At 45.2% G+C, this 15,513-nt stretch overlaps 1 protein-coding gene and 1 long non-coding RNA gene across 2 annotated transcripts in view; one reads left to right on the top strand and one right to left on the bottom strand.

Annotated features, from left to right (window-relative positions):
• Nucleotides 1-15,513, top strand: part of LOC136158003 (uncharacterized) — a 51,280-nt gene that overhangs the window by 30,386 nt on the left and 5,381 nt on the right. The gene's annotated exons all lie outside the window — the stretch shown is intronic.
• Nucleotides 6,922-15,408, bottom strand: R3HDML (R3H domain containing like). Its single transcript, XM_065919782.1, has 5 exons — nt 15,151-15,408; nt 11,941-12,059; nt 11,695-11,827; nt 10,490-10,605; nt 6,922-7,311 (listed from the first exon to the last, which is right to left on the bottom strand). The coding sequence occupies exons 1-5, from the start codon at nt 15,406-15,408 to the stop codon at nt 7,179-7,181; spliced, it is 759 nt and encodes a 252-aa protein (XP_065775854.1). The 3' UTR covers nt 6,922-7,178.

Raw genomic sequence — 15,513 nt, 5'->3', positions numbered from 1 at the left:
CTTAGCTGTCCTACACAGTAGGCTACCATCTGGCTTTTGGGGGCAATAGCCCCATTTCTTTTATTACAATGTTGGGGTTCACAGCTTGACTTGGGATCCTGAGTTCAAGGTCTTCATCATGTTGGGGGTGCTCAAATGAGAGGCAGGAAAACGTGGGACTTAGGATCAGAAAACCCCAGCTCCATCATCATTATCTTGCTGTATGGATTTGGGTACAGTATTTCATTTTCCCATAGTAACACCTACCTCACGTGTTGCTTCACTTCTAAAATAGCTAATTGAGGTCCAGTGGTTAAAATCCATTCTCCCATTGCAGGGGTCCTGGGTTCAATTTCTGATCAGGGAACCAGATCCCATATGCAGCAACTAAGAGGTCACATGCTCCAAGTAGAAAACAATCCTGCATGCCACAACTAATGCCTGACACAGCCAAGTAGATAGATACATAAATACATTTTAAAAAAATATTGACTAAATAAATAAAACAGATAATTGATCTATTTCTCTCTGTCCACAGTCTCTTTTTTCCAGTATACTCACTCAGTCACCTCAACGGGAACTCCCACCCCCTACTGATGGACTCTGGTGTATATCCAGTCCTTTCTTCCTTCTGTTTCCTCCCTCCCTGTGGCACCTTCCTGTCTTCACTCCCTCCTGTCAAGTTTGTAGCCCACAGTCCATCTTAGTTTCTCTTTTACTTCTGTCTCAGGTCCTTTCCTTCTAACCATCTGACAAAAGCCCAACCCTGGACAAGCCTATGTACATTGCTTTCTTCATGCCTACACGCCAGCCGCTGATCACTGTTGGAAAAATAAAAAATCACATAGACGGACAGATGGGCCCACCAGAGATTCATAATCATGAACTTTGATGGGTCCCTCCACACTGCCTGGAAATTCTATCCTGTTTCCATTCTCCTGGCTTTTCCATTTTCTACCTCTACTTCAGACCTTTTCTCGCCTCAGAAATTGTCCATCTCATTCTCAGGAGGCTGAGGCTTTCCCTTCTTCATAGAGAAAATAGGAGCCTTCAACTTGGACCATCCTCAATTCCCCACAAAAATTCACCTGTTTGCACTTTGCTCACCTCTTTCCCTCCTGATCCACATGGGTCCACACCCTCCCTCTTCCCACTGCCCAGGAGCCCCACATGACCATGTAAGTCCTCTTATATATTCAACCTCTCCCTCTTTAGACTTTAAAAATCAACTTCATTGAGGTATAACCTATATATAATAAAATTTTAGGTGTACACTTTTATGAGTTTTGACAAACGTATATTCTTATGTAACTATAACCTTAATCAAGAGACAGAACATTTCCACCTCCCCCTAAAGGTCCCTGTTTTTCCTCTGCAATTAATCCCCCTAGCACCTCCCATTCCAGGCAACTGCTGATCTGCTTTCCGTCACACTACGTTAGATTTGCCTTTTCTAGAATGGCATTTGTCTGTTCTAGAATGGCATTTACTCTTGTGTCTGGCTTTTTTGCTCAGTATATTTGTGAGTTTCACCAGTGTCCTGGCCCTTTTTTCTTGCTAAGTAGTATTCCATTGAGTAGATATACAGAAATTTATTCACCCAGTCACTTGATAATGGACTTTGTGGTTATCGCCTGTTTGAGACAATTATGAATTAAGCAGGGATGTACATTCATGGACAAGTCTTCTTTTACACATATGTTTTCATTTCTCTTGGTTAAATTTCTAGGAGAAGAATTGCTGGTTATTATGATGTGTGTGTGTGTGTGTGTTTAATTTATAAGAAATTCCAAACCTATTGTCTATAGTGGTCATACCATTTTCCATTACTGCAGCAGGCTGAGAGAGCTCCCTTTTTACTCCATTTCCTTATCACCGTTCGTCACTCTCAATCTTTTTTTTTTTTTTTTTGACTGCACCAAATGGTCAGTGGGATCTTAGTTCCCTGACCAGGGATTGAACCCATGCCCCTGGCTTGGAAGCTCAGAGTCTTAACCACTGGACCACCAGCAAAGTCCCAGCTGTTGTCAGTCTTTTTTAATTTAAGCAGGTGATATAAGCTTTCTTTTGGCTTTTATTTGCTTTACACTAGTTTTATAAATGAAGCCATTAGTACATTCATGTGTTAAAAATGAAAATTGTAGGTCCTTGGCTAAGAGGAGACTCTGCCTTGGGCCCGCCGATGTAATAAAATGAACTAAAAAAAAAAAAAGAAAATTGTATGAACAGCATATAATGAAAAATAAAAGCCTTTCTCCAGTCTTACTTCCTACATCTCACTCTATTGAACTTTTCTTTTTTAAAGAGTCAGGCACGACTTATCGACTTTCACTTTATGATTTATTTGGCTGCACTGGGTTTGGGTTAGGTCTTAGGTGAGGCATGCGGGATCTAGTTCCCTAATCAGGGATTGAACCCCAGGCCCTTGGCATTGGGAGCCTGGAATCATAACCACAAAAAGTCCCTCTATTGCACTTTAAAAAAAACTCTTGTATATATATCCAGAAATTATACACATAGACACTGCTTTGCACAGAAAAGTGTTCCCTCAAATTCATATGTTGAAGATCTAACTGCCAGTGTGATTGTATATGAAGACAGAGCCTTTATGGATGTTCAGTTCAGTTCAGTTCACTCACTCAGTCGTGTCCGACTCTTTACGACCCCATGGACTGCAGCACACCAGGCTTCCCTGTCCATCACCAACTTCTGGAGCTTACTCAACCTCATGTCCATCGAGTAGGTGATGCTATCCAACCATCTCATCCTCTGTCGTCCCCTTCTCCTCCCACCTTCAATCTTTCCCAGCATCAGGGTCTTTTCCAATGAGTCAGTGCTTCGCATCAGGTGGCCAAAGTATTGGAGTTTCAGCTTCAGCATCAGTCCTTTAAATGAATATTCATGAAGGTAATTAAGGTTAAATTAGTAGGATCCTGATTCAATAGGGTTAATGCTCTTATAAGAAGAGACATGTGAGGACTTCCCTGGCAGTCCACTAGTTAAGACTCTGTGCTTCCAAAGCAGAGGCTGCAGGTTTGATCCCTGGTCAGGGAACTAAGATCCCACATACTGTGCAGCTTGACCAAAAAAAATTTTTTTTTAAAAAAAGAAGAGACATGAGAGTGCACCCCTCTCCTCCCCCACCTGTGCAGATACAGTGAGAAGGTAGTTGTCTGCAAGTCAAGAAGGAAGATCTCACCAGAATCCAACTATGCTAGCATCCTGAACTCACACTTCTAGCCACTAGAACTGGGGAAATTTTGTTCTCTTGGTTGAGCCACCCAGTCCACGGTATTTTGTTATGGCAACCCAAGCCGATTTGGACATACACACATGGTAAATGCATGTAAATACATGGGAACATATGAACCACACTCTTCCATCAACTTCTTGGTCTCTAAGGGCTACCTCCACACCAGCATACCCACCTCATTCTTTGGGTGGTTATGTATTGTGTGGATGTCCCATAAGTGATTTTTCTAGTCTTCTGTTCCTGGACACTTAGGTTGTCTCCAGGCTTTTGCCACTACAGTGAATGTCTTCATAAACTTCAAATGTCAGATGTGGGAGTATATCAGTAGGTCAAATTTATAGTGGCAGAATCCTATCAATATGTAAATGTACTGTCATATGTCTTTTATTTAAAAAAAACAAAAAACTTCCCTCCGTAGTTTACTTTCCCATCTCAGTGACAACATCTCCTTCCTCTTGACGTTGAACTTTTAAAAAGCTATTTATTTGGCTGTATCAGGTTTTAGGTGCGGCATGCAGAATCTTTGATCTTTAGTTGTGGCATGTGGGATCTAGTTCCCTGACCAGGGATTGAACCGGGGCTCCTTGCATTGTGACCAGGGAATCTTAGCCACTGAATAACCAGGGAAGTCCCTTGACATTGAACTTTTAAATCAACTGTCTACACTAGTGCCAGGTACTGTCCCAGATGCTTTCTACATATTCATTCATTTCATGCTTTGAAGAACCTCATGAGCAGATACAATTTATGTCCCCATTTACAGGTGAGACTGAGGCGTTAAAATCTTGACTTACCCAAGCACACTCAGCCACTTTGTGTTAAATTTGTACTGAGGCATTCTGGTTTCAGAGTCCATGCTCTTAACTCTCTTGGCTGGTGAATGTACAAATGAGCACTCAGATGAGACTGGGGAATGATTTTCAAAAAGCATAAAATATTACGGAGGTTTAAGAACTGTCTCAGATTTCTTGCAGCAAAAGTTCCCAACTTCAAGAGGGGAGGAGAGGGTGAGATGTATGGAAAAGGTAACATGGAAACTTGCATTACCATACGTAAAATAGATAGCCAATGGGGATTTGCTGTAGGCTCAGGAAATTCAAACAGGGGCCCTGTATCAATCTGGAGGGGTGGGATGGGGCAGGAGATGGGAGAGAGGTTCGAAAGGGAGGGGATATGTGTATACTTATGGCTGATTCATGTTGAGGTTTGACAGAAAACAACAAAATTCTGTAAAACAATTGTCCTTCAATTAAAAAAGAAAAAGTTCCCAACTTCAGTTGGAACAGCGGCTTAGCCAAACTAGGGAACTACCCGAGTCTTCATTGCCACATCTGTAGGGGCCAAGGCTTGATGATCACAAGCATGCCCACCTGGTTCATTCCTTCTTTGACCTGGGATCTTCTCAGAGACAGTTTCAGAAATGGGGGATCCAGGAAGACATCTGGAATATTGTTTAGTCACTAAGTCGTATCTGACTCTCTGCAACCACATGGACTATAGCCCACTAGGCTCCTCTATCCGTGGGCTTTCCCAGGCAAGAATGCTGGAGTGGGTAGCCCTTTCCTTCTCCAAGGGATCTTCCTGACCCAGGGATCGAACCTGGGTCTCTTGCATTGCAGGTGGATTCTTTACCAACTGAGTCACCAGGGAAGCCCCTCATCATCTCTAACTTTGTCCAGTCCCTGGGTTTCTCCCTTCTTAGCTGAGAGGCAAGAGAGTGACACTGGGCATTGCAGTCGTACAGAGCATATTCAGACCCAACTTCTATGGCCTCAGTTTTTATGTCTATAAAATGGGCATAAGATCAATACATAGTAGGATAATTCTATGAGATTATGTTCTCAGCAGCTCATAAATGCCAGTGGTGATTACTTTGGTTATCCTGTTAACTCAGGATATAGGAAGGCAAAGTGGGACTCTCAGAAGAGCATATGCATTGGGATCGGAGGGAGCTGAATTCAAATCCCATATCTGCTCCTTACTAGCTCTGCGACCTTATACATGCCATGGAATCCGGAGGGTCACCTGCCACTTAAATTTCCAAAACAAGGTTTTCCCTGGTAGTGGAGTGGCTAAGATTCCACACTTCCAGGGCCGGGGGCCTCTGTTCAACTTCTGGTCAGGGAACTAGATCCCAAATGACTCAACTAAAGATCTCACATGCCACAACTAAGAGCTGGTGCAGCTAAATAAATAAACTTTTTTAAATCTAAAAAACTTTTTCCAGAACATTTTGGGAATTTGACGTAAGATTGGCAAGTCCTTCCCCCACCTGCCATATAAGGATGTTAGTAATTTTTAAGGAAATCTAACATTCATTATCATCACTGTGTGATACATGAAAGGATATTTTAATACTCTCCCTTCCAAAAAACCTTAGGAAGAATATAATCTGAGAATAATGAACTCAGAACCGCGTCCTTGTTTTTCTTATTTCATGCATCTCCAGCATTTGGAAATGGGCACTTCTGATAAGTCTCATTTTTCTTAGTTGTAAAGTGGAGTGAGACGTCAGACGCCTGCCCCTGTGATCTAACTGATGTACTTGGTGCAAAGCAGGAGCCGAGGGGCTGTTGGCACCTGGCCTCCTTTATTTATTTGGCTGTGCCGGGTATCGGTTGCAGTACAGGCTCTTCACTGCAGCATGCGGGATCTAGTTCCCTGACCGGGGATCGAACCAGGGTTACCTGCCTTGCGAGCTCGGAGTCTTAACCACTGGACCATCAAGGAAGCCCTCTTGGCCTTCTTCTTGAGCTGGTTTCCCCTGACCCCATCTCCTCTGCTCCATTTCCTTCTCTCCTCTTTGACCCTCCTGAGGACCCAGAAGGGGAACCAGAAAGAGCCACTGCACCAGATCTCAAAGAACTTTATTGAGGGCGGAGGAAGGTGATGTTGGAGACACAGGTACAGGTTGTAGTCGAGGCGGTAATGTCCAAGAGGGACGAATACTCATTCCATCCAGGATCATGTAGGGACTGTGAAAAGGGGCTTGTTTTCCATCTGGGTCTTTGAATGAGGCTCTCTCCAGCCAGGCAGGGAGTGGGCCCCAGTTGGAGGGCAAGGTCTGAGGGCGAGATTTTACTATCTCTAAAGACAAAAGGTCTTTTGTGTGTTTTGATAACTGGGTGGGGTGGGGAGAGGAGAAAAGGTTTCTGGGAATGAGAATGAGATTCTGTGGGAGAAATAAAGAAAGGAGAGACAGACAGAGAGAGCCACAGGAAGAAAAAAAAATCTTAAAAGAGAGAATTCCCTCAGGCGAGCTTTGCTTTTAGCCGGTCAGCTCTGAGCTTTCAGAGAGGTGTCTAGAACAGCCTGAAGGAGATGTCAGAGCCTGAGCTTCAGGCTGGGTGCCTTCCCAGACAAGCCGCGCAGCTTCAGTAAGTCATGGCCTTTCGCAAAGCCTCAGTGAAAGCTGTGGAAAGGGTGCCTGGACACTGCGGTGGCTTCAGCAACGTACACCGGGGGTGGGGTGTCCACAAGCTAGCTACAGGTGTTTTGTAAAAGCTTGGAACTGAAATGGTCCCAAATCAGAGAGGGAGACCACTGGTCTGCAAAGACGGCCCAGAAGCTGGTTGGCTATTATTGAATGAATGATGGTAGTTTATTGGATACACAAAGACTTGCGGGTTGGAGGCCTGAGAGTCCAAAAGCTGCTGCCACTGCTTCTTCCAGCCCTGGCTCTCTGAGAACTGAGTCAGTTGAGGATGCAGGCCTCTTTCCCGGAGTCCGGAGGAGAAAAAGATGTAACAGGTAAGAAGGAAAGCAAGGAGGCTGTTTTCTTCTGGCACATGCTGCACGTTTAGGAAATGGAAGCAGGAGGGAAGATTCAGGCTGATGGAGTGAGCCCAACTCACGTCCTTAAAAGAGTATTCCTTGACCCCGTCTTGGGGAAGGGTCTCTTGGAGCATCAGGCCCAGCTGGAGGCCTGCCAGAGCCCAGGGAAAATTCAGAACCACAGGAGTTTGTTGGACTTGTGTCTCGAGAAGCACATGTTGCTGCTGCAGCTGCCTTGGTAGATGGGGGGGCAGGCGGAACACGGCCTGCCCGTCTTGTACGGTGCCTCGCCGATCCAGTTACCCCTGGAAGAGAAGAGGTCCCAGGGAGGCGGGGTGGGGGACAGTTACATGAGCTACCTTCACACAGGCTTTCAAATAGCAGCAGGGCCGCTGACTGGCCCTGTAACCAGGTCACAACTGCAAGCCTCAGTTTCTTCATCTCTAAAACCAAGAGAAGACATTCCTCCCACACAGGAATGAGCGTATCCAAGCACCTGGCTTGGCAGATAAGCAGTTCCCCAGGAAGTGCGATTTTTTTTTAATCCTTCCACACAACCACCCCACCCCAGCCACCGCCCACCACCGTCCCCCCACCACAAACCCAGAAATCCCTCCCTCCCATCCCCAACAGGCAGGCCTGTGTTCTGATCCTGGTTCTGCCAGCTGGTGACAGAATAAACCATCTCATTTCTTTTCTTTTTAAGATTTTTTTTTTAATGTGGGCTATTTTTAAAGTCTTTATTGAATTTATTACATTATTGCTTCTGTTTTATGTTTCGGTATTTTGGCCCCAACCAGGGATCAAACCCGCACCCACTGCATTGGAAGATGAAGTCTTAACCACTGGACCACTTAACCACTTAACCTCTTACCCAGGGACCACCAGGGTAGTTTAGTCCCTAAACTACCTCATTTCTTGAGCCTTGATTTTATCCTCTGAATAAGTTAATGAAATGGTGTCCATAAAAATTATGCGAAAACACTTTGTAACTTACAAAGAGAGAAAGATAGCACTATCTTTCTTGGGATCCCATGGACTGTAGCCCGCCAGGCTCCTCTGTCCATAGGATTCTCCAGGCAAGAATACTGGAGTAGGTTGCCATTTCCTTCTCCAGGGGAGCTTCCTGACCCAGGAATTGAACCCAGGTCTGCCACATTGCAGGCAGATTCTTTACCAACTGAGCTATGTGGGAAGGACCTGTAACTTACAAGGTGATATGCAAATAAGAACTAGAATAATTAGATACTGGGTGTAATTCAACCATGGGGGACATGCCTGTGAAGCCTCTTTGTGGCCTCTGCTGTACATTTATTTTTCATGGACAGTCTTATCCAAAAACCATCCTAGCTGCTATGAAGTTAATCTTCTCAATGGATTTGGGGAGGTGGGGGGATAGGAAGCTATTGCTTAAAAGTAACGGTTTCTCTTTGGGGTGATGAAAACATTTTGGAAATAGAGGTTATGGTTGTACAACACTATGAATGCAATTAATGCCACGAAATAGTATACAGTACTTAAAAATGACTAAAACGGCAAATTTTATGTTTTCTATATATGTATTTTACCAAGATTGAAAAAAATGAATAATGTAAAACACTAAAAACCCATTAAGTTTTACATTTCAAATGGATAAACTGTATGGTATGTGAATTATATCTCAATTAAGCAGTTTTTTAAAAAGAGAACAAATCAGGAATTCCCTGGACATCCAGTGGTTAAGATTTGGCGCTTTCACTTCCAGGGGGCTGTGTTTGATTCCTGGTCAGGGAACTAAAATCCCACAAGCCTCGAGGCACGGCCAAACAAACAAAACAAACCTTCATCCCATCATTCTCCTGCTCAAGAACTTTTAGTGGTTTCCCATTGCCTGTGCAGGAGTTTGCAAACTTTTTATGTAAAGGGCCAGATAGTAAATATTTTAGGCTTTGGGGGCCAAATGTCTTTATTGCATGAAAGCAGCCCTAGGGGATATGCGAACAAATGTCGTGGCCATGTTTCAATAAAAGTTTATTTATAAAAATAGGCAGCAGGTTGGATTTTGGCTGTAGGCTGTACTTTGTTGGACTCTGGCTTATGAGTCACAACTACAGCTTGGGTCAGGCCTTCCAGAATGCTCAGGCTCCCCTAAGAGCTCAGCTGGTAAAGATTCCGCCTGCAATGCAAGGGACCTGGGTTCGATCCCTGGGTTGGGAAGATCCTCTGGAGAAGGGAAAGGCTACCCACTCCAGTATTCTGGCCTGGAGAATTCCATGGACTGTATAGTCCATGGGGTCGCAAAGAGTTGGACACAACTGAGTGAATTTCACTTTCCAGACTGCTCTAGTGGCACATGGATCCAGCTTACACACCGGTTCTTCCCACAGCTCTCTTCTCCATCCCACCCACAGAGTTCTCTTTTCTCCCTCTTCATCCACCTCAAGGCCTAAAATCAGTTCCCCAGGATCTTGCTCGGGGCAGCCTAATAATCTTACCACTAGCTTGTAGTGTTAGTGATCGCTCAAGTTCCAGTGCCTTATTTTCTCACACATCAAACACTCTTTGTAGGCAGAAATGGAATCTTACTCCTCCAAAAGTGATGGCTGAATGACAATAAGTAAAGTCAGCCAAAGTGCTTAGAAAAGTGCATTTCTGGTTTCATATGGGTTCATTCATTCATTCATTCAACAAAGACTTTTAGTGGGCATCAGGATTTGTGTCAGATGCTGTGAGTCCACAGTTTTCAAAAGGTGCTCCTGGAAGTTTAGGGGCAGGGAATGTGGGTGGTGCAGACACCAGGAGATGATGGAATAAAAGTCATTCTTTTTTTGTTTAATTTAACCACTTGAGGGAAAGTTCTGCTTTCCCTCAAAAAAAAAAAAAAAAAACAACGAAGGGTTTGAAATCACTGTAGTAAAAGGATGTCAAAATGAATCAGGTCTATTTCCTGCTCTCAAAGACTTTTGACCTCTCTCCCACCTAGCTGATTCGAGAGTCTGGAAGAAGCAGCTGAGCATCCTCACTGCATCCTTCCTTTCTTTCCTATGGGATCTGCCTGCCTGCAGGGAGCATGTGTCCTTGGTTGCTCTGCTTCTTGTGGGAAGTTAAAGGGGCCGGCACTACACTTAGAAGAGGCCTCTGGTTGTCCAGTGTTGCTTGTTAATGGAGGTGAAGGTCTAAGTCAACAGCAAGCTCTTTGCAAGCCCACTTGGCTGGCAGATCTAAAACACATTCTCCACTACTGGCTTCATCAAGGAGACTGCCTATCCACTAAGCACCTGCCTTGGTCCTCTGTCTATTTCCCAGTTGACTGTGGAGCTTGAGTAAAGAAAGAGGATTCTCGATCAACTCTCTAAAAGTACCAAACTGTATGGTGTTCGGGTTTTTTAGAAGAGAGGAGGGCAAGGTGTCCTGTGTGCCTTCCTCCGCTGAGAATCCTGCCCACCCCACCTCGTGATCCACCCTCCTGCCCCAGAGTCCCCTCGGCCTCAGAGCTGCACTCACTTAATGGCATAGTTGCAGACCAGGTACACAGCCTGGCGCCAGGTGCTGCCCCAGACACGGATGCTGCCACAGGTGTGGACGGCACAGCCCAGCCGATTGGAAGATGCCCACACCATCTGAGAGGGGAGGACAAAGGCAAGGGAGGCTGTGAGAAGGACCTGGGCCTGGAAGCTTCGTACGCTTGCTCAGTTCAGGGTGGATGCATTAGCTGAGGTTTTCCTGGGGGAGGCATCTCTCTCAAAAGTGAGAGGATGGAGGCATATGGTACTATTAATATAATGTTTCCCAAACTTTATTTTTTACTACAATCAACAGTAGGGAAAACAGTTTTGTATTGTTACCCAGTGGACCAACACACACACACACACACATACCCCTACCCCGTTGCAAAAAAGTTTTATGAACTAATATTTAATCTTATCATATAGAATGATATATGCTAGTGTTTTCTATAGTGTTCAATTAGATTTCTTTCTTTTTTTCTCCCTGGTGAACAATGCTTGAAAATCATTGTTGTGTTGGAGATTAGAACACAAACTTTGAAGTTAAACAGCCTTAGGTCAGTTTCTCAATATCAAAAGCTGTGTGACTTTGACCAAGTCACTTAACCACTCTGAGCCTAGTTTCTCCTTTGGTTAAATGGAGATAATAAAATCTCGTGGATGTCAGGAAGGACATTTAGTTTAAACCTAACATTTCCTAGGGGGTCTCTATCTTCAGTTTTTGACATTTACTGCAAATAAGTCACAGAGAAATTGGCAGGTCTCCAAAATAAAACATTTGTCCTACCATTGATCCTGTTTCTTATAACATTATACTGCATTGTATTTTTATGTACAATAAGTGGTAACATCTCGATATGAGCACTCAAAATATACTACGATTTTTGGGTAATCTTATTTGGCATTTCTTTTTTAAGATAGCACAGCCTTAGAAAATAGAAAAAATATTGGGAATGTTAGGACCTATTGAAATCAAAGGCCCTCTTGAACTTGTCGGACCACACATCTCCATTTTGGGGTCAAACAACATGGTCCACTGAGCTAAGACACTCAAAATAAGATCCAGTTCAGCTCAGTTCATTGTATATAGAGGAACAGGCTCACTATATAAAAGGAAGTCTGTACAGGCCTATGCTTTTTTTCTACTTGCTGTCCACCACATTCTATTTTTCCCACCAGCCCTTCATCCCTACAAAGGAGTACCTGGGTATAGTGGGAGCAGACGGGACCACTGCAGCGCCAGGGGCAGTGCGGGGTACAGTCCTTCGGGGCTGGAAACAAGTAATGCCGCTTCTCCTCTGACCAAGACTTCACAAGATCCACCACCGAGCGGTACCTGGGAAGGCAGAGGTGATGGAAGAAACTCAGGCTGTGTGCTCGGCGAGCTTGTTGAGTGACGGAGTGAAAGAAGGGCAGTGAAGTGACGGGGTGAAGGGAGGGCTCACTCACCTGCCAGAATGGACAGACAGGTTCTGGCCCACGTATCTCATCAGCTGTGAGGGCCCGTGGGCCCAAATGCACTGGGAGGCCCAGGCCTCAGCCGACCTAGCCAGCCGCTCATCCCAGACCTGGGAAAGCAGAAAGGTCATGAAATTCCCCGCGGGAGGAAAACCACAACCATCTCAGTAGTGTCTAGAAATGCAAATATACATGGTATCATGACTCTTCCATCTCCTGGGAGCCCTGCAATAAATCCACTTGATTAATGAGAAAACTGAGCCTTAGAGAAGGCCTGTGACTTCAAGGTCAATAGCAAGTCCACACGAGAGCTGAGATCTACACCTAGCCTTCTGACTCTTAGCCCGATGCCCTTTTTCCTTCACTGGACTTCAAGCTTGGGGTTCCTGGCTCTGAGGGGTGGGGGGTCCCAGGGATTGGCCTGGGAGCTCCCAGCAATCCCTAGAAGTGACTGAGCCCAGGATTATAGGAAGAGAATGGATTTTCTATTTATCAAAATTTGAAAATGTGTTTAACATTAAATTTTTTAGCTTCAAGGTGTGTGTGTTTGTAATAGTGAAAGCATGCACACGTTTAACATGTAAGCTGTTGAAAGGAGGAGAAGTGGAGATTCTTTCATCTTCATCTTATACTAGTTCCTCCAGCCACCCTGACCCTGCAGGTAACCATCATCGTGAGTTTCCTGAGTCCGGTTGCAGAAGTATTCTACACCCATAAGCATATTATATATACATATATAAACATATATGTATAATGTAATGTTTATATAATATAAACATTACATATATGTTTATATGTAAATATATGCAATTATATATCATATAATGTGTGTAATATATGTAATTATATACCATATATTGTGTTAATATATACATAAATATGTATTATGTAAATATAATAATTATATATTATATATATACACATATAATCCTTCCTGGAGATGGAAATAGCAACCCACTCCAATGTTCTCAACTGGAAAATCCCATGGACAGTAGAGCCTAGCAGGCTACAGTCCATGGGGTCACAAGAGAGTCAGACATGACTTAGCAACTAAGGTGTTAGTCACTCAGTCGTGTCCTACTCTTTGTGACCCCATGGACTGTAGCCCGCCAGGCTCCTCTCTCCACGGAATTCTCCAGGCAAGAATACTGGAGTGGGTTGCCATTTCCTTCTCCAGGGGATCTTCCCAACCCAGGGATTGAACCCAGGTCTCCCAAATTGCAGACAGACTCTTTACCAACTGAGCCACCAGGGAACAACAACATATGTATATATATAAATGTGATTTTTTTTGACAGATGACAGAGCGCCAGACATTCTATTTGGCACCTTGCTGTTTTTATTTAACCAGATAGCTTTATCTTAGCAATGATTCCACATCAGCATGCAGAGAATACCCTCCTCTCCTCTGTAACGGCTTCTTAATTTTCCAATCTATGAATGCCCCAAGTTTTATTTCTCAAAAAAGGATCACTTAAGAAAAAATACTAGTTCCCTTCCACTCTGACTTCCTGAGATTCTGAGATATTATTTGTTCCTTCATTTCATCTGTTCATTTAGCAAATATTGAACAAGGACTCACAGTCTAGCAAGGAAATGAGACATTAAGCAATCATTACAGTTGGCTGGTGTGAGAATGTGAAACGGAACCTGGTCTTTCTTGGAGCCATAGAGAGAAAGGGCTCCTTGAGCAAGGGATGTTTAGCAAGATAGCTGTCCTGTGGGCTGAAGCCAGCTAGTGAAGCAATGGGGACTCCCAAAGAAGGGTCCAGACATCTCCCCGGGGTTGTGAGACTCATCCATTCTTAGAGAAAGCAGAGGAATGTTTTCTTCAAGCTGCAAAGGGGTCAGCTGCAGTAGCGGCATGCAAACCTCTAACCCACACTCACTGACCCTCCCCGGGGCCCCTCCTGGTGGAACTGTCTAGCTCTCTCTCTTCCACAATACATGCAACAATCAAACACCTGTTGCAGGGAGGGCCTTGCATGCAGGCCTGGTGCTCAATAAATGTGTCATTGTTTGAAAACTGGAGGGCCTTCTACGTGCCAGCCACTGTGTTAATCAATGGATGAGTCAGTTAATGAACAAATAAATGGCTCTCCCACCTTTAGCTGCCTGCCATTTGGGCTCCCATCCCCACCCCTCCCAACACCTTATTACACCTGATGTCGTATTCTACATAAATGTTGCGGTTGATCTTTGTTTTTTATCATGCCCACTGAAATGGAAGCTCTGTGAAGGATAAGACCGTGTCCATCCTGTTCTCAGCAATGTCCACAGGGCTTAGCAGTGGTGTCTAACTCCAAGCAGGAGATGCTACATAAGTGAATGAACACATTGCAAAAGTACAAGTGTTTGCAGGCAGTTAAGCGAGCAGGTATCTGTCTTACAGGGGTGGCTGACAATCCTTTTTCCTAAGGTAATCTGTAGGTGAGCTGGAGGCCTATCTCTACAGGCTAGTTTGGGACAATGGTCCTGGAGGAGGGGCTGCGATAATGAAAAAGGTTCCCTCCTCCCCTCCGGAGTCAGGCTGTAGGGGGCTGGGGTGAGACACCCCCTTCTCCACCCACCCTCCACTCTGCCTTTTTGAAGGAAGACATCCCAGCCTTTGCTGGTCAGCTGCTGTTTCTCCCCAAGCCTGTGCCCTCCACCCCCACCTCAGGAACCAATTCTCATCTCTCCCAATTCAACCTCCAGAGACTTGTGGACAGACTGGGAGTGTCATCAAACCCCTGGGGCAAAGAGACAATGGCAGGGAAATCTCCAGCCACCCACCCTCTGCGGGTCCCCAGCAGGAGGCCAGAATTCTTGGAAAAGGCATTGTGTTAGTTAAGACAACAGCCTTAGCAGCTGGCAGAACTGGGGTGTAATCCCAAGTGAGTGACCTTCAGCAAATTAATTCTCGGCTTCTTGATTTTCGTATTTGGAAAATGCAGATAAATCCTACCTTGAAGGAAGAGGGTTCTATGTAAGTGCCTGGCGCACAGAGGATGGGTCATAAATCGCAGTCCTCTGCTCCTGCCTGCAGAAAGGACCTATATAAAGCCTTAGTTTTCTCATCTGTAAAATGGGCAGACTTCACAGGGCCCAGATCCCAGATACTGGCTAGAGGCTAGACTCATGAATGGTCCAGCCCTTCCAGGGCACACTGAGTGGACTGGCGTTTGCCAGAGGGGGCACTGGCAGAGTGTGGGGACTCACCATATACTCCATGTTGGCAGCAGGTGGGTGCACGCTGGCCCGGATGTGGTTGTGATAATCCAATAAGGCACTCATGTCCCGGGCAGAGATGTGGCGCTTCCGCCGGTACCGGGGCACCCCCAGGCCACTTGGGGGCCTCACAACTGTGCCCTTGGTCTGAGCCAGTGCCAGCGTGGCATTGGGCATCAAGGCGTTCATTGTCTGGCCTGCCCAGAAGAGCAGACCTGCCAGGCCCACAGTACTGGGCAGCGGGGGCATAGCTGGCTGGAGGGGGTCAACGTCTGGCCTCGTGAAGTCAGAGCTGGCTGCCTGGAGGGGGTGGTCATGAGGGCACCAAACTCTGAGTGCTCCCCAGCATTCCCA

Source organism: Muntiacus reevesi, chromosome 2, assembly GCF_963930625.1.
Source record: "Muntiacus reevesi chromosome 2, mMunRee1.1, whole genome shotgun sequence".
Lineage (NCBI taxonomy): Eukaryota > Metazoa > Chordata > Mammalia > Artiodactyla > Cervidae > Muntiacus > Muntiacus reevesi.
The sequence above is the reverse complement of the archived record's forward strand: the minus strand, read 5'-3'. Positions and strand labels throughout refer to the sequence as shown.